The sequence below is a fragment of the Electrophorus electricus genome, chromosome 3 (genome assembly GCF_013358815.1).
Source record: "Electrophorus electricus isolate fEleEle1 chromosome 3, fEleEle1.pri, whole genome shotgun sequence".
Taxonomy (NCBI): Eukaryota; Metazoa; Chordata; class Actinopteri; order Gymnotiformes; family Gymnotidae; genus Electrophorus; species Electrophorus electricus.
In genome coordinates this window covers 2,297,432-2,320,392 of record NC_049537.1, presented here as the reverse complement: position 1 = coordinate 2,320,392, position 22,961 = coordinate 2,297,432, and the positions used below count along the sequence as shown (strand labels likewise).

General features: G+C 47.1%; 1 protein-coding gene across 3 annotated transcripts; it reads right to left on the bottom strand.

Moving 5' to 3' along the window:
* Positions 1 to 311: 311 nt before the first annotated feature.
* znf644b (zinc finger protein 644b) lies at positions 312 to 22,961 on the bottom strand. 3 transcript variants are annotated; one of them, XM_027026345.2, is made up of 7 exons: positions 22,759 to 22,961; positions 16,751 to 16,797; positions 5,551 to 8,214; positions 4,883 to 5,446; positions 2,026 to 2,151; positions 1,824 to 1,929; positions 312 to 1,709 (listed from the first exon to the last, which is right to left on the bottom strand). In XM_027026345.2, exons 1-7 carry the CDS (start codon positions 22,803 to 22,805, stop codon positions 1,514 to 1,516), a joined length of 3,750 nt encoding a protein of 1,249 aa, XP_026882146.2. In that variant the 5' UTR covers positions 22,806 to 22,961; the 3' UTR covers positions 312 to 1,513. The 3 variants fall into 3 exon arrangements, with proteins under 3 accessions (XP_026882146.2, XP_035380310.1, XP_035380311.1); XM_035524417.1 differs by lacking the exon at positions 22,759 to 22,961 and adding an exon at positions 21,758 to 21,926; XM_035524418.1 differs by lacking the exon at positions 22,759 to 22,961 and adding an exon at positions 17,060 to 17,132.

Genomic DNA, 22,961 nt, shown 5'->3' with positions numbered 1-22,961 from the left:
GTACAGCTTTGATCGGCTGTCTGAGCCGTGCCCGGGATAAAGTGCGGGGTCGCACGCGCCCATGTCTATGACCCCCCAACCCCCCCCATGCCTGGGCGCAGGCGCGGGGTTGACCAGCGAACGGTGCTGGACAAGCGTCTCATGCTGGATCTGGCAGCGCCAGCCAGCTAGACGGAAGGTCATTACCGATTACATAACAGTCTGCTTTTGTTTTGCTAGCGGAGTTGATCCACAAGGAGATGACATACAAAAAACTTGCATAAAATGCTTAAAAACCATACAATAGAATGGGGGAAAAATGCAAATCTACACACATGACATTTTAATTTATTGTTTGTGTATAGGATAGAAGAGTATATAGTTGAATTCTTGGCAATGCGGCGTTGAACAGACCTCAGATCTTTCAAACTACTCACATGGTACAAACTCGTCCCACAGTTTCATCTCTGCGAGTTCTATATGGATTTGTCTCGGGGATCTTAAAAGCAGCCACCGTTTCGTTTTGCATCCGGCCAGCACGGCCCTAATTAACCAAAATATACCAAGTAAAAGGGCAGGTATAAAAACATCTGCAAATCGTTGTGTTTGTTGCAGGACGATTGACGCATGGAAACTCCCCACACACCCCAACGCAGGGACTGGCTAGCAGACTGCGTCACCCAGAGACACAAATATAAACTTTCTGAGTGGCACGTCTAAGACATGAGCACCATCAAAAACGACGACTAAATGAAGACACCCGTTAAAAGTTGACTTCAAACTTACCTAAGAGTGGAACAGTCTCTACGGGAGGTTCTGCAGTGTGCAGCAGAGTAGCAGAACAGTGTGCTTCCGACACATCCAAGCATCGTAAATGATCTTATATCAAAACTGGGTATTGCATTATTATTATTATTATTATTATTATTGTTGTTGTTGTTGTTGTTGTTGTTATTCGGGATCAAGCATGTTCTTCAATTGTCTACTTGTCGGTTTGGAAAAATATCCACTTTGAAGAGTTTACAGTTGCTAAGAATGTCTTTAAAAAGGTTAAAATCTGCAGACATCCGGATGTCCGGAGCCCCTTTTGATGTTGCTGAGGTTACATAAGGACAGACAGGAAATGTCCTATGATAGGAAATGAACGGCAGCTGTAGAAGCTGTTGTTTAAAAACAGGTCACACATCTTTGTCCCGCAACTATTTGTGTCAGTACAAAAATCGGTTTACTTCACCAATGCATCACTGACCAAATTTGCATGTGCCTTCAGTGGCATGCCAAATCGAAGACAGGAAGATATAAAAATAAGAATAAATGATCCATGTGCATTATATTCTGATCTCTCTTTCAATATCTCTACATCTATATGTGTGTGTGTGTGTGTTGGTATGTATGTATGAATGTATGTATGTATAATTTTAGATTTACTTTCTGTACTCTCAGTTTATATAGAATATGTTCTTTTACACGATCTCTGTGTATGTACATGTTCGGCTGAGCAGTAAGGTGTGTGGAGCAGATGTGTAAACGAGGTTTAGAAGAACTCCTGAGTGAGCGTAGTGAGAGGAACCATTTCCAGGGAGGGATCAGCCAGGTCCTCACACACTGCCGTTACCTCCACCATACCCACGCCCGTGCCCGGGACGCTGGTGTGCATTAAGTGCCTTTGCAGGTGTTTAACCCAGTCTTCCTGTACAGACTGCGGCCCCTGGAAGACCAGATCGCAGAACCTTTGGGGAGGGGACATGAAAGAATGAAGAGGAGAGAGAGAAGAGACAGGTGCAGATGAGAAGAGGAGAAAGTGCACGTGACCCGTGCCAGGCAGCGTGTGACGGGTGAAATACCTGCAGGCCAGAGTGTAGGTCACGTCAGAGGCCGTGCATGGAGTCGAGAAGGCTTTCCTCTTTGGCCCGGGCCGCGATCGTGACCGCTTCTGGTTACAGTCATATGCTGCGAAACACAGAGCCTCGTTAACACTCCAAAACACGTCGACTGCCACGAAGTCTGTGTGTGTAAAGGCCGTGATAAAACGTATGAAGGACGCACGTGTCCCGTCCAGCATGGCCAGTCTTTTCCGCCGTGCGTACGCTCGGAGGTGATTGGACAGACTGACAGCACTGTGGAAAGTTGCATTGCAGTGGATGCAAATTTTCTTATTTATTTCAAACTTCTCTGCAAAAAAAAAAAAAAAAAAAGACAAACTCAATGAGCATTAATTAAGAGCCATCTTAACCTACTTAAATATTCACTCAAATACAGTCTTTGTATGATGTCTTATATAAACAAAGTTTTACCATGTTGTGTATAATTGTGGGTGTATAATTGGGTGTGTGCACATGCATGTGTGCGTGTGTGAGTATTTAAGGGCAACGTTCCGAGCACATCACCAGTCTGAACACAGTAAAACTGATTCCCTCAGTGTCTCACTGCATCTGCTGTCAGATCTTGTATCATTGTGCATTGTTGAGAACAAAGTTGATCAACATACACTCCACACGGTTTAGTTTTGTTTTGACAGGTAAAGAATGAAAATGTTCACAAATCATTTTGCTCTTGCTGAGATGTGACACGCTGAATTAGACCACCTATAAGAGTGATCAGGATGCGGTGTGCCTGTCACGCAGGACTCACTGAGATATCTACTACATATTCACCTGCTATTTTGTAAACAGACATCTTACTGCATCAACAGATGGAAAAAACGGATGAATGGATGGATGGATGGATGCACATGATGAAATAAATACAAATAAAGATGGAGGGAATGTTGCATGAAAACTGCAACAACTTCAATCGTTTCACACCAAATGCACAAAACATCTGCTACTCAGGCTTGTTATTCCACGACAAGACACCAAAGGTTATAAATGACCTGTGAATTGTTTTACTGACAATTACATGCAACAGATGAACAGATGTCGCAATTAATTATCTAAATATCTTAAAGCACAAATATTTTTTCCCTCCTTGTCACTATCTGGGGTGATTAAAATCCAAAAGACGTCAGCTAAAAACCACTGACACGACTCAGAGAATATTTGGTTTAAGGTTTAAGGCTTCAAATTTCTACAGATCTAAGGATGAGTTTGAATTTCCTGACATGCCTGTCGATGCCTTCAAGCATTACAATCAGGCGGAACAGACAGTAATGAACTTAACAACAAAATGACTCTGACTGAACCATCGAGCCAGTGGCACACATGAAATAAAAACAGGCCTCCTGACAAAATCCTGAACAAAGGGATGTGATTTTTAACCCTTCATTGGCACTTCTCTTACTAATGGGGCATGAGCTCGTGTGCAAACATTTCCAACATCACGTCAAAGAATGCAAGGATGTTTACGTTTGAATTTCAAACCCGTTTTGGGTGGCACTCATTCTCCTTACACACGCTACAATAATTCAGTGCGTGGCAAACTTTCCCCCCCCACACACACACACTACACACTCTGCTAGTCCCTCCCCCCCCAATGGCTTCATGGTGGCGAGGAGACCACCGGTGGTTTACAAAGAGCGACGTTTCCGCCATATTTATGAGAGAAATTGGCCAGTTGAACGTGAGCAGCTGTAAATACTGACAACACACGCAAAAAGCCATGAAAGCAGGTTTCGCTTTCAAATCTATCATCAGGACGAGCGTCCCTTGGGTCATTCTAACTACGTTTCTCAGATTAGTGCCGACACGAACTTTCCACTGCCACCAGTGCTCCGTACTTACACGTTAACGGCCGTGTTGCAGGAGTAAATGACGCCTGATGATCATCTGTGACCCAGATTTTTCTAACGTGTCACACGACTTTAGCCGTCACCTGTCTGTCACGGCTGAGCTCGCGCACTTTGATTCCACATCAATAGAAACAAGACACATCACACACCCAGCTGTCTGACAAACACAGGCTCTTTTCCTTACAGCGGAACTGTACTCTCATTAAAACCGGCAGGCACGAGGCAGAAAGATTTCTGTAGACTTCAAGGCCCATCCTCATACACTTTACCTATAGCTAATAAAGCTCACATCAAACAGTATTTTTAATGGAAAACATATAAAGCAATGCTGTTGAACGAGACACACATATGTGGAAAATAGAACTGCAGCTCTTTTGCTTGATATGGTGTGCAGTCAGCTTTGGTCAATATACAGTCTAGCTGTTCCAAGTTGGAAAAGACTGTGTTCTACTTACATATTATGCAGAATATTATTAACTAGACCCTTAACTAGAGGAAGAAGCAGTTTTCTTTGCAAATTTTGAACAATAAGATGCAAATGGGCCTGAGAAATTCCACTTCTTCTCCAGACGAAGTCCACGTCATGTAATCTGATCTTGTTTGGTTATCTTCTAAAAATGGAGGAAACTCCTGTCACCTCACTCGTTAGACCCGCGTTGGTAGACGCACGAGGCTGTAATTATTCACTGCTTTACATTTTTATCCGAGAGAGAGGAAAAAGGAAGCGAGCGAGCGCGGTGAATTGAGCGCGAGCGCGTCGCTCAGGCCGCTTCACTTGTGAGGAGCACCACAGTCCAAATGTAACTCCGGCGCTGCCACTACCTGTGCTACACTAAAACACTAACGGATGTTAATGGGCAAAAGCCATTTGGCCAATAAATGTAATAAACCTCAAATAATATTCCATCATTATATTCATCATTAAACATGGAAGTCTCAACATTATTATTTTAGAGATGAATTTTAACAAGTGACTCTGGTGTATGTATTTGATCATATATAAAAACTGAAGAGGATTCAACATTCTGCAATGCCTATTGCTATAAGAATTAGTATTAGACTTGGTATTAGTATTAGTATTAACATTAGTATTGCTATTCCTGTATTCTTGGCTACCGGTCATCATAAAGTAGGCGAGTTATGATGGTCGCAGGTGAGAGCTTGCAGGTTCCTCACCTGGGCTACAGGTGGAGCCCAGCTCCTTGTGACGCTCTTCAGGGGGTGTGCTCTTGGACCTGGGGCTGACCAATCGGGTCCTGGCTGCCTCGGAGCGCTCCGGGACCCTCAGCTCCTGCTCCAACCTCCTTCTCATAAGGAGGTCGACTAAAGTGCTCGACGGGGCCTCTCCGACGCCACGCGCCTCCTCCACACTCCTCTTCCTCCTCTTGCTGTCTGCGGAGGGCAGACGGCCCAGTTCAGGCGAGAGGGCGAGGGAGCGCTGGACCTTCACGGGAACGCCGGCGGGTGTCAGGAACAGGCCCTCGCTGCCAACAAACTTCTGGGAAATGAACGGCCTGGAGAGGTGGGGCCTGTCGTCGAGAGAGCAGAGAACGTTCCGGCGCTCCTCTTCATCCTGGAGGAGCTCCGTGAGGATGCAGAGGGGAGACTTGCTGATGCCGGAGATCGGCTTCCCGATCCGCTTCAAGTGACCCCGCACGTGATTGGACAGACCGGTCTTCGTGTCAAACCAGCCCAGACACAGAGGGCAAGTGTGTTCGGTTTGTGACTCTGGTTTGTCCGCTGTAAAAGAAAAAAAAGGGCAAGCAATTATTACCACTCAGAATAATTACCAAATCAATGGGAGTTCATTTTTCTTATGGTACAAGCTGTTTGTTTTTAATCACCTCTCTTGTTTCTTTTGCACATGGAGGGGACTCTTCTGCGGATTCGGGGCTGGCGGTCCTGGCTGGCCACCTGCTCAGGTGACAGCATGTGACGAGCTTCATAACTCAGCCCCATCCTGTGCAGGTGTCCTCTCACGTGATTGGACAAGCCGACCCCTGACTCAAACACAGCAGGACAATATGGACAGGACTTGCGGTCGATCTCAAACACAGAGCAGGCAGGGAAGCCCGTGTAAGCGCAGACGTGGTTGCGGTGAGCAGACTCCGTAGCGCGCCCACCCACTTTGCTCCTGACGCTCTCCTCTTTCACCACGATCGTGTGTATCTCGTCATCGTCTTCCGCGTTGCTATCGTGACCCGCCCAATCGGCGGAGTCGCGGCTGTCTTCTGTCTTAAATGGGAACCCGTGTTGGGCATAGTGGTCCGAAGTGGTTGCCATGGTGACAGCGTGGTAATCAACGTCATGAGCCGGATTAGCATCATTAGTGCGGTCGACATTATTTGCGTCATCGTAGCCGCCCCCCTTCGGGGAGTCAGAGTCAGAGTCTGGAGACGCCGGTTCGTGTTTCGGTAAAACTGGAAAAGTGTTGTGGTAAGGAATGGACATTTTTCTTTTGGAGGGAGATTTTAGGCTTTTTCTGTGAGCCAACGATGCTGTGTCACCTCTGGCTGGGGGCTGTCTGGGGCCATTAGAGGTGACGTGGTTCAGATGCGATTTTTTGCCATAGACGGCAGCCTCGGCCATAACTTGCACATCAAAGCCGGTGAGATACTTGGTCCTCTGTTCGGAGACAGAACTTTCATATTCTCGAGTGTCCTCTTCGACGTATGCGAGACCTGTTGTCGCGTCTATTCTCTCTGTAGGCAGAGATAATTTACTTGGATTGTCACATCTCAGGGAAGATGGTGACAGGTTGTTTGCTAAGCTGCCAAAGCTCCACTTGATCAGTGGGGAACTCAACCCTTTACAGGATTTGTGTGCATCTTCCTCTCTCACATAGAGGTCAGAAAGGCCATTGGACCAGACAGATAACCCTGCTGTTCTCCGGTTTTCCGGCTCTTTGAGAAACTTTGGCTTTAGCAAAAGTGGAGGCCAGCCTTCCGCTTCCAGCTCGCCTGGTAACGTGTCCTGGTCATATGCAGACCTTGCGCGGTCAGTCACCATGTCGTGCGACTGAAGTTTGTGATCAGAAAAAGGCTGCCCGTGAACAAGTGCCGAGTGCCTTCTCAAAACATTCCTATTCTTGGTCCTAAATGTGCAGATTTTACACAGGAACGTGTCAAACGATTGTATGGATTTGCCTCGGTGGGCCGCTCGCCAGCGGGCTGTGCTATGTCGGTCAACCTTCCGGAGCGTCCTGGTGTGTCGAACGAACTTTTCAGGGCATGCGGTGGCGAAGGCTCGCGGTGAGCACCGCAGCTGGGCTTCTGGGTCCTCGTCTCCCGCGTCCATCAGACCTTTAATCTCCTCCATCAGCTTCTCCCTCTGCGCCTGGTGGATCAGCGCATGTTTCTGCAGGGAGGAATGCTCACAGAACGAACGCCCACACTCTCGGCATATAAAGGTGCGTGGGCGGTTTCCCTGCCTTTCTAAATGATACATCACATGCCTATGCAGATGCCCCTTCTCCTTGAAAGTAACGTCGCACTTCGTGCACTGGGAAAACGAGGGCTCCAGCTCCGTGCCAGTTTCAAGTCTCCTCTTTAATGGCGCAGCTCTGCCCCCCGGGGGGCCGCCTGCCCGCACCCCATCTACGCCCGCACCCTCGCTCAGAACGAGCTCCTTCGCAAAGGCTGCCGTGCCGCGGGAACCGCCCAGCCGCGAACCTGCCCGCATTCCCAAACCTTCCGGCCTTCTCGTCCTCCTGGCACGTCCTTCGTTAACGGACGCGTCAAAATCCGAGTCCCCGTCAGAAAGGGACGCGCGGCTGCTGCCTTCCTCCTCGGCCGGTGTCCTTTCCGTCCTGCGCGTTTTCTGCTTCCTCCGCCTCTGGTCAGCGGGTGGAGGGCCCTCCAGCTCCGTGCGTCCCTTTTCTGCCCCACCCCCAACCACCCTACTTTTAAATAGGAAGCGTATGAACTTCTCCTGGAGGCCCCCGTTCGTGCCCTCGCGGTCATCCGACGAGCTTTCCGACGACTCCGAGTCGACCTCCCACCAAGAAGCCGGCTCTCTTGCCCCCGAACTGCCGACCAGCCTGTTGTCCACATCACCCCCTGCGAGCGTGTCGCTGTCGCTGGCGTCCGACTCGGACGAGGCTCGCGTGCGCGTCGCTTCCAGAGCGTACCCTTCTGGTGTTTGCCGAGTGTCTGATGGAAGCTCACTGGGAGGCCCTAAACCCTGAGGGCTGGTGCCTGACCTGGGCCAAGGCGGCGGGTCTTTGTTGGGGACGGGGGACTCTTCTGAGGGACGGTGTGAAGCAGGTCCATTAACAGGTGCTCCTGGAGGCAATGAATCGTCTGGGCAGGGGGCAGCCGGGATGCCGTCGTGGATAAATGGGTTTGGCTGGGCCCCATTTAAAAGGCTTTGGTGGCTGGCCAAAGCAGAGTCCTCCAGTGGTCTCGCCCTGCTGTTGTTATTGGTGGAAGCAACGTGATCTTCATCGGAGCCCACCACACTCGTTTCCGCTGCGCTGTCCCTCACGGCTGCCATGACACAAGCACCATCTACAAAATACGGCCAGCATCAAACACATCCATTATAGCATCAGTTAAGTAATAATAATGCACTGAACACCAAAGCAAAACCTTAAAAACTGTAACCTTTCGATCATGCAAAAATAGCCGTTTTCTATCGCACGGAGACTTCTAATTTCCTCGCCCGGACAAAATGTGAAGGCCATTATTTTTATAAAGCGCCACGAGCTTCTACACCCACTGCCGCCACGTCTATTCGCGGCACACCCTGCTGTTAGCCCTGGAAACACTGGTGAGAGAGCTTAATTATGTGAATGCACCTCTGGGATCTGACCTTCCTGTTTCTCCCACTAAAGTTCTCAGCCAGTTCCTAAAATTGACCAATTTCCATGGGAACAAAGTACACCTCCAGTGAGATCATATTATTCTGTCTTAGCACTCTCTGATGGTGCCAAAGCGCATCCCAGCACGAGACCGCTGTTGCTTGAATACTGACAAATTGGCACACATGCACCAGGGCAACCAGACACACACACACACACAAACACGCGCATCCACACGTCCACACACACACACACACACACAGCCCCCAAAAACAGACCGATAGACTAAAAAGAAAGTGACACTGGCAAGTGTTGAATGTGGCCGGTCGCTGGCTTGCACCTTAAAATGAATGACAACAAACTATCGGTTTACATCTGGAAGCTTGTCGACCATCCCGGATTTTTGAAAAACTCTGCAGGTTGGAAGCGCGCCTCGCTTTTGTCCGGTCCTTAAAGGGGCTAAGACGTGCTGTGTCCCTGCCAGACTAAACGTATGCTCTGAGGATGTGACATGTAGCACTGGGTACTCACAGCAGGAAGCAGCATCGCTAACGAAGTGGTAAATTCAGTGTTAATGAGTGGCTTCACTGTTACCACCTCCGAGGTAAACCTTCCCGGCGCCATATTCTCCCCATCTGTTCGGGTGTGATGGGCTTACGAAAGGGGGAACAGACGATTCACATTTAAAGCAAACTTCACGGCAAGCCCCCCGAACAGCAGGGTGGCAAAGCCATCAGAATATGATTTCAGCGTTAAATTTACAGGCCTCATTAGATACCAGCTTACGCACCGATCTGTTCCGTACATAACAAACATGGCTCAACCGCAATGCGTCTTTTAAAAATTCATTCGCTTCCATTTGCTTCGTTTAATCAATTTTAAAAGGCCGACTTTGCTTGGCTGGAAGCTATTTACAGGGATTAGGATCTTATATTACTCTTCACCCTACACAGGGATCTGTCTGAAGCGAATGTCTCCTCTTCCTCTCTCCTTCTTTCTTTGGAAATGCTCGGTAACGAAGGCACAAACAGCGGTGAATCAGAAGAGATCCCATTGTGATCTGTCTAAATTAACTGCACAAGTAAAAGAGCGCTTAACACTTGCGTGACACACACGTCAGCGTGCCTTCTGCCTCCTGCTCTCACTCCAGCAGTCTGTGCTCCAACACTTAAGTTACACCTCATCTTGAGGTTACTGCTGAAAAAAACATCAGAGGCGATAATTGCATATTATCATTACACATTATTCTGCAATACGCGACGCTAAACTTTTCCTGGATATATTTATTAACCATAAGAGAATATGAACTAGCAGCTATTCTCCACTTTGCCTTATAAACTTTATTTCTTTTCTTCCTACTTATTCTGTAAAAACACACACACTCACACACGCACACACACTTGAGACTGGAATACACATATAAATAATAATTACAAATAAAAATTACATTAATGGGCAAAGAGGAGCATTATTTATTAATTAATTAATTAATTAATTAATTAATTAGTAGTATTAATTAATTTACCAAATTAATACAGTTTCTAGAACTCTGCGGTACAGTACTGTTTCTAGACCTGCGCGGTAAGGGTACAGTTTCTAGAGCTCTACGGTACAGTACTGTTTCTAGACCTGCGCGGTAAGGGTACAGTTTCTAGAGCTCTACGGTACAGTACTGTTTCTAGACCTGCGCGGTAAGGGTACAGTTTCTAGAGCTCTACGGTACAGTACTGTTTCTAGACCTGCGCGGTAAGGGTACAGTTTCTAGAGCTCTACGGTACAGTACTGTTTCTAGACCTGCGCGGTAGAGGGTGGAGCTGTCAGAGGTGTCATTGTGAAGGTAAGACAAGGCAGTCAAGGTAAGCTTATTTGGACAGTACTTTGCGGCAATTCAGAGTGAGTTACACAGACACATAAGAACGAAATAATAAAGACGACTGAGTTAAAGATGTGGGTAAGAACAATGTTTTGATGAAAAGCTCCATAGTTAGGTGCATCTGTACCAATGTTCCTCTTCCTCTGACTGGAACAAGGGTCACTAAACTGGGTGGAGAGTTAAGTGGGTGCGACTGGGTCCAGTCAGTCAGACCAGTCAGGCCAGTTCTGTCAGTGTAGATCTGTAGCTCATTCTGCCAAAATGAGCAGCCATTTCCTTCTCTATGTCTTCTCTCTCTCTTCCACATGGTAGAAAAAACAAAAACAACAACAACAACATGGGGAGCATTCAGCTGAGAAGTAAAGCTTCCTCAGATAATGGAGATTATTGATTTATTTGACATAATGTGAGCCTCCTCTCACCAGCAAGCAGGAGTCAAACAGGTGCCCATTCAGTCCGACACCTTTGAGCGGAAATGCGCTCGCTCGCTCTCTCTCTCTCTCTCTCTCTCTCTCTCTCTCTCTCTCTCTCTCTCTCTCTCTCTCTCTCTCTCTCTCTCTCTCTCTCTCTCTCTCTCTCTCTCTCTCTCTCTCTCTCTCTCTCTCTCTCAGAAATGCAGGCAGACAGCAGGGCTGGGTTCAGCTTACACCTGTCTGTCTGCGCAAGGACGAGTGAGGATGACGAGAGGAACACATCCCAGGATCATACAGCCCAAGTCTGACAGAATCGAGAGATGCGTACGAGCATTTTTACAGGAGTATTCCTCATTCGCCGTTATCTCTCGCTCACCCTGCTCTTACACCGCAGGAACACAAACGTTCCTCTTGCTGTTCTCTCAAATAATCAAACCCTGGCTTGGTCTGGCGTGGCCGAACATTTCACTTTCTGAGAGGGAACTTGTGCAACGCCGCTTACAACGCCAACGGTGATAAAAGCAAAGTTCCTCTCGGTTTCTCTGTCCAGCCTGCTAGCAGGCAACTCAGTGCATTTATGGGTCTGGTTCTGAAACGTGTGTAGATCATTCTGAAAGCCTTCTGTTAATGTACAGAAAGGTCCTTCAGTGCACGTAAAGGTTGGCGCTGTCAATGGGATGGACAAGTTCCTGCTTTAGAAAGCTCTGTGTAAGTTGCAACCATTTTTACTAGTTGCAAAATGACATCAAGGGTAGGCTACCAAAGCAAGAATATACGAAACATGCTGTCTCCCACAGTGTGCTGTCAGGAAAGTTTTCCCAAGCGCTTGTCCGAGCTCAGAAATAACCCCGTTTCATTACGTTCCACGCTCGGAGCTCCGGAGGCGCCAGCTTAGAGCGGCTCCTCCGAAAGAAAGCTACCTCAAACAAAACAAGCGCTTATCCGGAAAGCAAGGCTGACAACTCAAGTGTCCTGGGTGGCACCGCAGGGAGAGGAAGCGTTTTCCCAGGGCAGCTAGCAAAGGCCGTGCTGATGCAACGTTACAGCAGTGTGAGTGCATCCCGAAAAACAAAAAAAGGCCACGGAATTTTAGCCCTGTGCTCAGAAAACAAAAGGCCGTCGCAGCTTCTCGATAACGGCAAATTAAAATCCAACGAGCACCTTTCCCGCCTCCACGTCTCGGCTGCCCGCAGACGCCAGGCCCCCTTCCCTAAAATTCCAGGCCGGAGTGAGATGAGTGCGGCGGACGAGCGGTTAAGGGTGGCGCCTCACGGTGAAAAGGGGGAGAGTCAACACCGTGTCTGATAAAAGGGGACGTGCTGCAAGTGACAGTTGGGGTTAAGATGGGAGTCGTGCTCGGCGGCAGGTACGCGACTTCAAACGGCGAGTTCACAGGAAGCCTGCGCAGTCTCATCCTGCAGGAGGATTTTCCGTGGCGGGCAGTAGATTAGCGCCGCGCCAGCCCGCTGCCGGAGAGCAGGGATTAAACCATATCAACTTTGATGCCTTAAACAATACCTTTCAAAATTAAAAGGATTAAGAGAGAGATGTCTGATGAGGATTAACCCAAAGGCTTGGATAGTTTAAAACTTCCCTCTCTTTTTCTTAAAAGGGAGGAGTGAGCCAGCAGAGAGAGAGAGAGAGAGAGAGAGAGAATGAGGAAGAAAGAGAGAGAGTGAGAGTGAGAGCGTGAGAGAGAGAGAAAGAAGAGCAAAATATTTTGGCAGGTCTGGGGTTTCTTGGGCATGTGACCGTTTTAATGAGTGTACTCTCACGTTGAACAGGAGAGTTGCAGAAGCAAACAGGACCTAAAATTAGTGTCTTGTCTCAAGTAGTCTGCATCTGGACGTCAAATCTCTCTCTCACACACAATCAAAAACCCTTCTCAAGACGGCTATTGCATCATCGTGTTACTTTTAAAAAGTAGTGGCGTGTCTATTGAACCTGGAAAAATTCACGCTGATCGCTGTTTGCCATGTGTTTAATATGCATGAGACACGCGACGAGAAATACATCTCCAAGGGTACTGGAGTGCACGGCCTGCTTCATGCCACCTGTTCCTTATTTAGTTGTAGGGCTCGATGTTTAGTCTGGATGTTTTCCTTTATTAGACGTGATGCTTACTGGCTTTGTGCGGTAACTGCCGGGGGGACCGCCGTCCGTGTGATCGAGGATGTGCTCTCCAACACCTGTCTAAACTTGCACTACATGAAGAAGAAAAAGAAAAAAAAAACCAACTTTGTTAGTGTCGCTTTGCAGCAGAACACGTGACCCATCAGATGAAAGCGGGTCGGTGTCAACGCTCGCTCCCAAACCGTGCGCGGGATCGGGCCGCCGGCACGTTTAGAGAAATGTCACAAGCTTCAGGTATCTGCAGGGAAACGTCGCTTATTAGCTTTCATTAAAATGTAGCGTGAAGTGCCAGCGACGACGTGCGCCATGTTAAACAGTGCATGGGAGTTCAATTAGGGTGGAGAGGACCTCTAATTAACGACGTTAACCGCGAGCGTACTTTCCTCAGCCGAGCTTGAGCAAACACTGCACGTGTCAAAGGCACGCGCGGCACCCGGACTGCGCCGTGTTAAATCAGTCATGTCAGCACGCAAACTATTAAACCCTTCAAAGCCAGTCACACTGACCTCCAGCCTGGTAGTGATCAAAAACACCCCCCCCCCCACACACACACACACACACACACACACACAAAGCCCCGGATCCCAGCGGCGCAGGGTCTCCCAGGGCGCCGCGCAGGGTACCTCTCCATGCAGAGTCCCCGAGGATATTAAAAAACCATCACCGTCTTATTATTCAACGCTGTTTGTCAATGGCATCCATTAAAGCAGGACGAGGGGGGCGGAGCCGCGCGCGAGGCGCTCATTAACACCGGCACAGCCCGCGATCACGGGAGCCCTAAAACGTCTGAACAGAGGGGCTGTTCCACGGCGGAGGGGCAGGGTTTCCCGGTAACCCTGGGGGAGGCCTCGTAGAGACATGCAAAGCGCCTCCCAGGAGAGCCGGGGCAGGCTGCGAAGGAGGTGGCGGTCGGGAGGCGGCGGGAAGCTAATGAGTGTAATGTTAAATGTATACAAAGGAGAGAGAAGGACTTTCCACATTCCAATTAATATGATTTTATCAGTGTGAGAGGGGATGAAGGGGTGAGGGGGTGCGGGGCTTCTCTCCCCGTGCACGCACCTCCCGGGCCTGCGTGAAGTTCTGTAGCGTGTGAGGTCATTAGTCCGTCCGGAGGGTGATTAAACACGTTAGCGATGCATAACGCCCGAGATCAACACGCAGCTGACCGAATCAAAGAGGATCAAAATGTCCCTTTGATTTGTTGGGGATAAAGCGCTATCTTGTGGTTTTTCTTTTGGTTATTTGTATTGTATTCATTGCACGCAGATATGAGTCTGAGAGGGCCACTCCACGGCAGGATAAGCTGATGGAAATTTGTTAAAACTACACAGTTAATTTTCAAAGCAGACAAACACGACAGTGAAGACAAATAACACTGATGTCGATGCTTAAACTATTTTCAGTTTCCAAGACTTGGGGGGAATCACATAGAAGCACTTTAATCTTTGAGTTTAGTTAAAGCTTCTACTTCAAATACAATACTAAAAAAACATGATTATCAGCTCATTTAATAGTAACACTGTTTTAATGCTGAATTATAAAATGTAATCTTTTTGTTTAAAAATAAAGTCTAGGGCAACGTCAAGTCAGATTTAAATACAATATTTAAATGCTAGTGACTTAAGATGTTGTCTATTTGGTAACTCGAATGTTTTCTTCATATCCTTTCTTTAAATTTCTTTATATATTTTTTTAAAAATATATTTTTTATTTATTTTTTAGGTTTTTTTTTATATATTTTTTCCTCTTGGTTCACTACCACTCTTGGCCAACAGATGGCGTTACAACTGCATTTAACAAGACAAGTTCCGATACCCCAACAAGCGGCCTGGCATGTCGCGTACGAAACCCAAATTAAAAACCGAATATACGTATTTTACGAGTTATGTTAAAACATATACAACTGACATCTCTTTGCATAGTATCAGGTGACTAGTACCATCGCTATACAACAAAGTTAAACGCCTTCAAATAGGTAAATGTAAATGTATTAGGATGCTCAATTCAAACCACATTTTTATTCTGAAATCACTGGATTCCATCATTGGGGGTGGGGCAGTTTGACAGTTAAATCAGAGGCAAACTTTACCTTTGCCCTTTCCAGCCGATAGAAACGGCGGGTTTAATTTTGGTTAATTAGTGATGAATGAGATCCGACATCCTCGCAGCCTTGGTCCTATTGATCGCGCAGTGTCGTGTGAGACCTTATAAACGGCCCGTTTCCCCTGCGGTCTCCGGTCTTACAGAGCATGTACAAACTTATTCTTAATCTATCGTAATCTGTACGGAGAACTATGCTCTTTAACACCCACGTTAAATTACCTTCGCTCGTGGTCATGTTAGTATGATGGGCGTGTTGTAATTAATTAAGATGGTTTGTTTATCTGTCTTGTGGTGTGCAGGTTGGCTTTTTAAAATATAGGTATGATCGACTATAAAAGATGTTGATTAATTTAGAAAATAAACTGCACAACTTGCATTTTCCTTCATAAATAGTTGCAGTGCTGCGTTTACCCCTGATGTGGCTTTGATATTCATGCATGCATGCATGCATTCATTCATTCATTCATTCATTCATTCATTCATTCATTCATTCATTCAGTCGTTTGTTAACGTACATCATCCCAATCTACAATGCCTACCATACACACATACAAAAAACAACTTTCAAGGAATAAATTCGCAAATTTCCCTTTGTTTTAATAACGAATTTGTAGAAAGAGGAACATTCAAATCACTTTGTTTATATTCAACAACCATCTGACGGCGAAAAAAAAAGAGTTGATGATCAAATTCTGCCCCCTAGTGGTGCATCCAACAACGACAGCTTTTCACTTCAGAAGCTGTAGCTAAATTGATTGTGTGCGTCTACAGCTTTGGAGAGGAGGTGTGAGGTTTTGTGTGTTGTGTAATTCCCATAATTAAGGGTTTAATTAAGGAAACCTTCCCATTTGCTTATTCACGTGCAGATAAGTGATTGCTACAGGGACATGTCGATGCACCTTATTCACGCCTGCCTCATCAGGTGAGGAAACCTGTTACCCATTAACCACAAGCGTGACAGAGGGATCTGGGATGTTAAGGTAAAGATAGAGCTTGCCGTGCGTATTCTGGAAATAAGAATGCAGCAGTCAGCTGGGGGCAGACGCCCTTCTATTAAATTATAACCATGGCACGGGTCCAAGGACAAGCTATGGAGAAACGGGTCTTGAAACATAACACACATTTCTATGCATCATCTCAGCTTGCCTGCCCTATAAAGGAGGTCACAGATCATGGTCCAATTACACAAAATGATGCTGTCACTTTTGCGTACCCAAAAATGATACCACAAGTCCCCTTTTGGTGTCTTTTGGTTTTGTATGCCAGAAGGAGACGAAGGTTGCCATGACGAGGTTGCCAAGTTTCCAGGCTGACAGGAGGAGATGAGGAGTCCCTGACATGTGTAACTGACAGCTCTGATTTTGTCTGACTGCTGATCACACCCAGCTATAGTAACACAGCAGTGTTGAGACACGCCGCCAAATCACATCACACACACACACACACACACACACACACACACACACACACACAAACAAACACATGCTTGCCTGGCAATGTGTACAGTCGCACAAAGATATAACAATAGATTGCTACATACTGGATACATGCAAAGTTAACCCACCGACAATAACACAACATCTGTCGTATTTATCCTATTAACGCTGTACCTTCATCTCTCCTCACACTATACTCAAACACACATTTGACTTGAAAATAAATAAATGACTGCATGAATAGATAAAGGTTTGGATGAAAGGATGAACAGAAATGAGTCTTACCAACGTGATCCCAAACATGGGCACCGTCAAGATGTTCCAACACCAGCCTGCGAGTGAGAAAAACAAAACCCATTATTGTGACTTTAGGATTCTTGCTCGGGCAACAAGAAAATATGGAACTGAAAGGGGGTAGGGGGATGTGCACACCAGCCCTGTCCTGTCCTTGAACAGCAAACCTAAATATAGGCCCCGCAAGCTATTGCATCATAAACATTCCTCACCGTCCCTGCGACGATACTCTTGCAAAAATAATTTAACCTGCGCTCAGTATGAATTAACACTGATGTGTAAATGAGTCCCTTAACACACCTATACCTAGTGCACTCCGAAGGGGAAAAAACCCAACATTTAAACTCCTTCAGCCGAAGTAGTATTGAGAAGAGTAGGCATCACTTGTACACCCTTGGGTGCTGTAGGCAGAAGGTTGAATCAGTCGGAGTGAGGAACTAAGGGGTGGTGTGTAGACTGGAGGACAGGACCCGACTCCCCCGGGGCTTCTAATAGACTTATAGAGGTCTCTGTGTTCTGGCTGGATCACAGCTTACTGAAATATCTCTCCTGCCCGGCTGCAGTTCTGCGGGGTTGCTAATTCTGGCTGGCGTACTCCCATTAAGCTGCTCCCTAGTGTCATCATTAATAGCACAGAGAGACGGGAGACAGAGAGGGCCAACGACAGCTCACTCGCCTAGTCACACTGCGCACTCCAGCAGTGTCCTTTATCACACTGTACACTCCAGCAGTTCGTGCATTCCAGTAGTGTGCTTTATCATATGGTACACTCCAGCAGTGTGTGCACTCCAGCAGTGTGCTTCGTCACCCTGTACACTCCAGCAGTGTGCGCACTCCAGCAGTGTGCTTCGTCACCCTGTACACTCCAGCAGTGTGCGCACTCCAGCAGTGTGCTGTATCATATGGTACACTCCAGCAGTGCGTTCACTCCACCTGTGTGGTTCATCACAAATGTCTGACCTTTGGAGTCAAGAATTTGGGGAAAACTGGCCAGTAGTTTCACTGGTTCAGTGATGTGTTGGAAACCGTCTGCTGCAAGGGACTGGGGGCCCTGGGCATGTGTGTGTGTGTGTGTGTGTGTGTGTGTATGTGTGTGTGTGTGTGTGTGTGTGTGTGTGTGTGTGTGTGTGTGTGTGTGTGTATGTGTGTGTGTGTGTGTGTGTGTGTGTGTGTGTGTGTGTGAGGGGGTACACGTGTGTGTATGAGAGGAATGCATGTGTGTGTGTATGTGTGTGTGTGTGTGTGAGTGTGTGTGTGTGTGTGTGAGGGGGTACACGTGTGTGTATGAGAGGAATGCGTGTGTGTATGTGCATATATGAGAGGGGTGATTGTAGTAATAGTAATTTATTTATATAGCACATTTTAAGACCAAAGTGCTGAACAAATGCAACATTAAAATGATATTAATAACACAATAAAACAAATAAAACATAAAACATGCAACACACACACAAAAACACAAACAAAGCGCCGGTATAAGAGCAAACACCTCACATACTAGAAACACGCAGGCCTAGAGATCAGTTATGGTTAACTGAGGCGGAAGACAGAAGGTGCAGACCGAAGCTCCATAAGTAGATTATTCTGATTATTGCAAAGTTTGGGAGGTCCTATAGCAAACGCGTGTTCCCCTTTAGACTCCAGCCAAGTCCATGGGCCTGGAATGTAAAACAAGTTCAACTGACTCTGACACACAGCAGTGCTAAACCCTGCCAGGCCTTCTGTACCAATACGGGTACCGTGAACTGGACTCTGAAGTGTACTGGCAGCCCATGGAGGGATGCTAATAACAGACAAACATGCTCTTATTTCTCTGAGCAATCTAGCAGCAGCATTTTGTACCATTTTCAAACAATTTGTGTGTGTGTGTGTGTGTGTGTGTGTGTGTGACAGAGAGAGAGAGCAAGAGAGAGATGTCCGTGTGTGTATGAAAGGAGGGTGTGTGTGTGTGTGAGAGAGACAGAGGACTGCATGTGTCTATGAGAAGAGAACGTGTGTGTAGGAGAGGAGTGTGTGTGTGTGAGTGGGATCATGTGTGTGTAGGAGAGGAGTGTGTGTGTGTGAGCAGGATCATGTGTGTGTAGGAGAGGAGTGTGTGTGTGTGAGCAGGATCATGTGTGTGTAGGAGAGGTGTGAGTGACCTTGAAAAGCAGCCAATGCTACAAGACATCTCTCAACATTAAAGAAATCACAATAACATCCTGTTCTGCTTAACATCGTACCCAAAAAACAATACGTCGTCATTTCAGTTGGACTGTACCGGGTCAGGATGTTTCATTAATGACCCTTGCTGTGCTTAATTACACCCGGTCAGGATATCAGTAAAGTTTTGTTTGAATTTTCCCGATATCGGGTCACATGACGGAACAAGCATGTCATGAGGCTCTCCCCAGCAGACACTCGAAGATCGGCCTCAAAACTTTGGCCGAACTGAATCCACCTGTGCAGTCGCTCCACGCGCCTCCCCCGGCTGGCTGGATCAGAACAGACCTCATGGCAACTGACAGCCTGTCTGTACGCTATGCTGCCGGCTCGGAGTGTGTGAGGCTGAGGAGATCGGCACTGGAGCACCTGTCAGCGGCGAGGAGGGGTACGAGGGAACGAGGAAGGTTCAAGTCTTTGATTCCAGAATATTCGAGAATGCTTCCGATATATATATTTTTTTTATCACACCAAGGCCCAGAGGGCATGGATCGTAAAAGCAATGCATATCAGTCAAGATATGAAATATAATGCCAGGATTCAGATTCAAGTCCCAGCTGTGCCAAGTGCAATCATAACAAAGGTATTCGATGGCGTCCCCTCTCTGGCCCGTTGCTATGCGACATGTTAGCCAATCAGGGGCTGCACGGTCCAGAGGGCACGATTTGACAATGCTGAGTTCCACAGACACAGAGGCAACCCTCCTATACACTTATTTACACTTTTTACCATAGCTGCTGTGAGCAAGTCAAAGAGAAATGTGACAGAGGAAAAAAAACCTAAGAATGAATAAGGAAGAAACACTGAAAGCAGCCAACGATCAGCCAAAAGGGGACACCAGCGTCCTGCACGTGAACCTGGATAACGTCTACACAAAGTGTCGTATCCGTGTGTCAGTCTTCACCTCTCTACCTGCTACACGCAGAACTGGCTACAAATGCATCTTTAAAAAAGCTCTTTAAAATGAAGCAACTCCAGACTTCAGACTGGGACAGAGATTGTCAAGAATGGCATTCCCACCAAGCAAAGTCACCTTCATGTGACAGGAATGAAAATGTAATGCCTCTGATAGATCCATTACTGTAATTAGAAGTTGGTTCCTATGCATTGCATTCATTAACTACCATCAACGTCTCCCTGGAATCACTTCAGTCCCCTAGTTTTGCTTTGTCTAGTCTTGCATTGAGCGACCTGGTCTTCTCTGCACCCACTGCCTGTTCTTCTGTGTGTGGTGGAGAGCAGGATGTCTGTTGGACATCGGTTTTTGTCTCTACAGTGCGTTACTGATATAAACTGGGAGACTGACTTGGTCCACAACACTTCTATTCTTCCACTGTACTTGAACACTTTAGTTGCCCTGGCAATGTGTTTTGTGTCTGTATAATGAAACTACTTGAAATGTCTGGAGAAATCTGTATGCTTTATTTTGCTTTCACACAGGTAGATTATCATAATTTCATCTGTCCATGAAACTTTCCCCAGATTTGCAGACAAATCTAATTTTTATAGTAATCTGGCTTTTCGGTCTTGATGGTAATGACAGACTTAACAGCGTTACAGAATTCCGTTGCCGAAGATATCTGCGAAATGTTTCCTGGAGTCTAGGGTGGTAGCTGAGGTGTTTTCAGTTCTGGATATTTCTGTCTTTGACTGCTGGTGAAGTTCTTCCCACCCAGACTCATCGTTGAATTTTAGTGTTCTTCATACGTCTGAAATCGTGAGCTTTCTTTTCACAGGCAGCTCTAGAGACTGTGCTGGTTTACACAAACGTCTAAAATCCAAACCGACAGGTGAAGTTGGGTGATGTCAGTGAGGTAAGGATTTATCACAGAGGTGCCACTCAATCCAATCAGCACTACTTTCCCAGAATGCTACACTGCACCTCCCCTGACACACACGATCAGATCAAGCCTCATTATCGGCATCTTACCTGTTTTTATCCTCCATTAAACCGTATGTATCAGAAAATACAGCAAAAAATCCAATTTTAGTCTTAGCTTGTTAGTCTGTCTTTTTGTTGCCAGGTCATTTTAGCATGCATGGCTTTGTGTATAAGCCAGTCATTTACTCTATCTGGCAACCACAGATTTTTCTAGTAGGGGAATTTACATAATCCTTTTCCTCACAGTTTAATGAGGTGTATTAGGCCTCTATAACCTGTTCAAAAATATAACAACAAGATAACAAGGATGAAAGGATCTGTGTAGTTGAATATATTAAAGGTAATATTACACATCACACCACCAATTACACTCTGCACTTACACTGTATGCACGGATACTATGTTCACCATTACGCGAGTATCACTGTCCTGTTATACAGTGTTACTACACTGTAACTACAAAGTTCAGTAACACTGAAATGTGATGTGACAAATTGTTGCCATATTCAGTAGCATAAACACCCTTTTTATACACGTCATGTGCCATTACAGGTGTGGACTAAGGAACGAGTGGTAGAAAAAGCGGAACAGAAGAGCGTGACTGAGGATGGAGCCATGTGAATCTGACATGGAAATGTTTTTCCAATAAATACTTTCAGCATTGTTGAACACTGAAAAGTGTTGTGGAAGGAGAGTCAGACAGACACACAGAGGTACAGAGTCAGACAGACAGACAGACACAAACAGACAGGCACACAGACAGAGACAGACTGATCGACTAACAGACAGGCGCGCGCACACACACACACACACACACAAACCGACAGACAGACAATCAGGCAGGCACACAGACATACAAACATACAGATATACAAACAGAAAGACAGAAAGCAAACAAGAAAAACGCAATTTACCAAGTAGCTGAGGCTGCAGAAAGACATGGCCAATTAGTGGCTCTCACATCCAGCTACTGAATGACAAATCCGAACCAGGACAGCAGTTGAAGCAGTCTCTGAATGCACTGCAGGTCTACGAATACACCGCCTTGTAGAAAGGCACCGTGCAGGGCTGCAGCATCTGGGTCGAGCGCCTGTAGGCCTAAGTGAGGCCACTGCAGTCTGACTACGGTAGGCCTACATTCATTCTCGGTCAGGCTTTTGTGGCAGGCTGCTTTGGGGGCGCACATTTGCTTCCAATCTTTCAGGACAGTGGAAAAGTTGAGAACGTTACTTTTAATACGCTCAACTAGGGAACGTGCAAATCCGTTTAGTCGGGGGGGGGGGGGGGGGGGGGGGGGGTTAATGATCAAATCGCAGAATATTCGCCGTTACAAATGCTCTGGAAGAGAGAACGCGCCGCACCAACCGAGACCGATCTGGATTGTTAGCGACTTCCTGCACGTCGCTCGTTTACGTGCTTGAAGTGTCAAATCCCGACCCGACAGACGGGAAGGGACGCGCGCTGCCACCGGGAAACGGCTCGAGCTCCACCGTGACTGACACGGCTTTGGGTAGAGTCTGACACGAGCCTTGTAAAAGCGGATAAAGCGTCAAGTTCCGGGAAAAGGAGGGGAGGGGGAGGGGGAGGGGGAGGGGGCGACAAACGCCGTAAAGTGTGCTGACTTGCAGAAACAACGCAACTTTTCTTAATGCAGCAGCACGCGACGTTATTTGAGAGATGCCACTGGAGTGATCCGCAGCACGGGCGCGGCGTTATGCGCGTGAGCTCCCATTACGCACACGGAGGAGGAGATCCGCGCGCGCCGGGTTAGGCACTGGGCGCCGGGTCTGCCTTTGCTCCCGCCGCACAGCCGCGTCCGCGAGCTCGTGCATGGCACAACCACGCTGTCAACACCCAACACGCCGAAATATCGAGTCGAGAAGGGAGGGCGCGAGCGGCCGCGTAGTAAACCTACCTTTGCGACGTTCCGGCGGGTAACAAACGGCAGGTTTGTCGTGCCATGCGATTGCTGCACGATTTCGCCTCCCGTCCATCACACTGTCGCCATTTTGCCTAAAATCCTGCAGGTTAAACTAAAACTCTTAAGAGGGATGTCCGGTACGTGCGCGTGAAGGTTAGGACGTCTCTGGACGACGCCACGCGTTGCAAACGAACGCA

Bases quoted from the DNA above. Each gene is read 5' to 3' on its own strand.
- znf644b (XM_027026345.2), bottom strand. From the start codon at position 22,805: ATGGCACGACAAACCTGCCGTTTGTTACCCGCCGGAACGTCGCAAAG. The intron at 16,798-22,758 runs GTAGGTTTACTA...TCTCACTCGCAG, and splicing joins CCCGCCGGAACGTCGCAAAG to GCTGGTGTTGGAACATCTTG. The intron at 8,215-16,750 runs GTAAGACTCATT...CGTATTTTGTAG, and splicing joins CCATGTTTGGGATCACGTTG to ATGGTGCTTGTGTCATGGCA.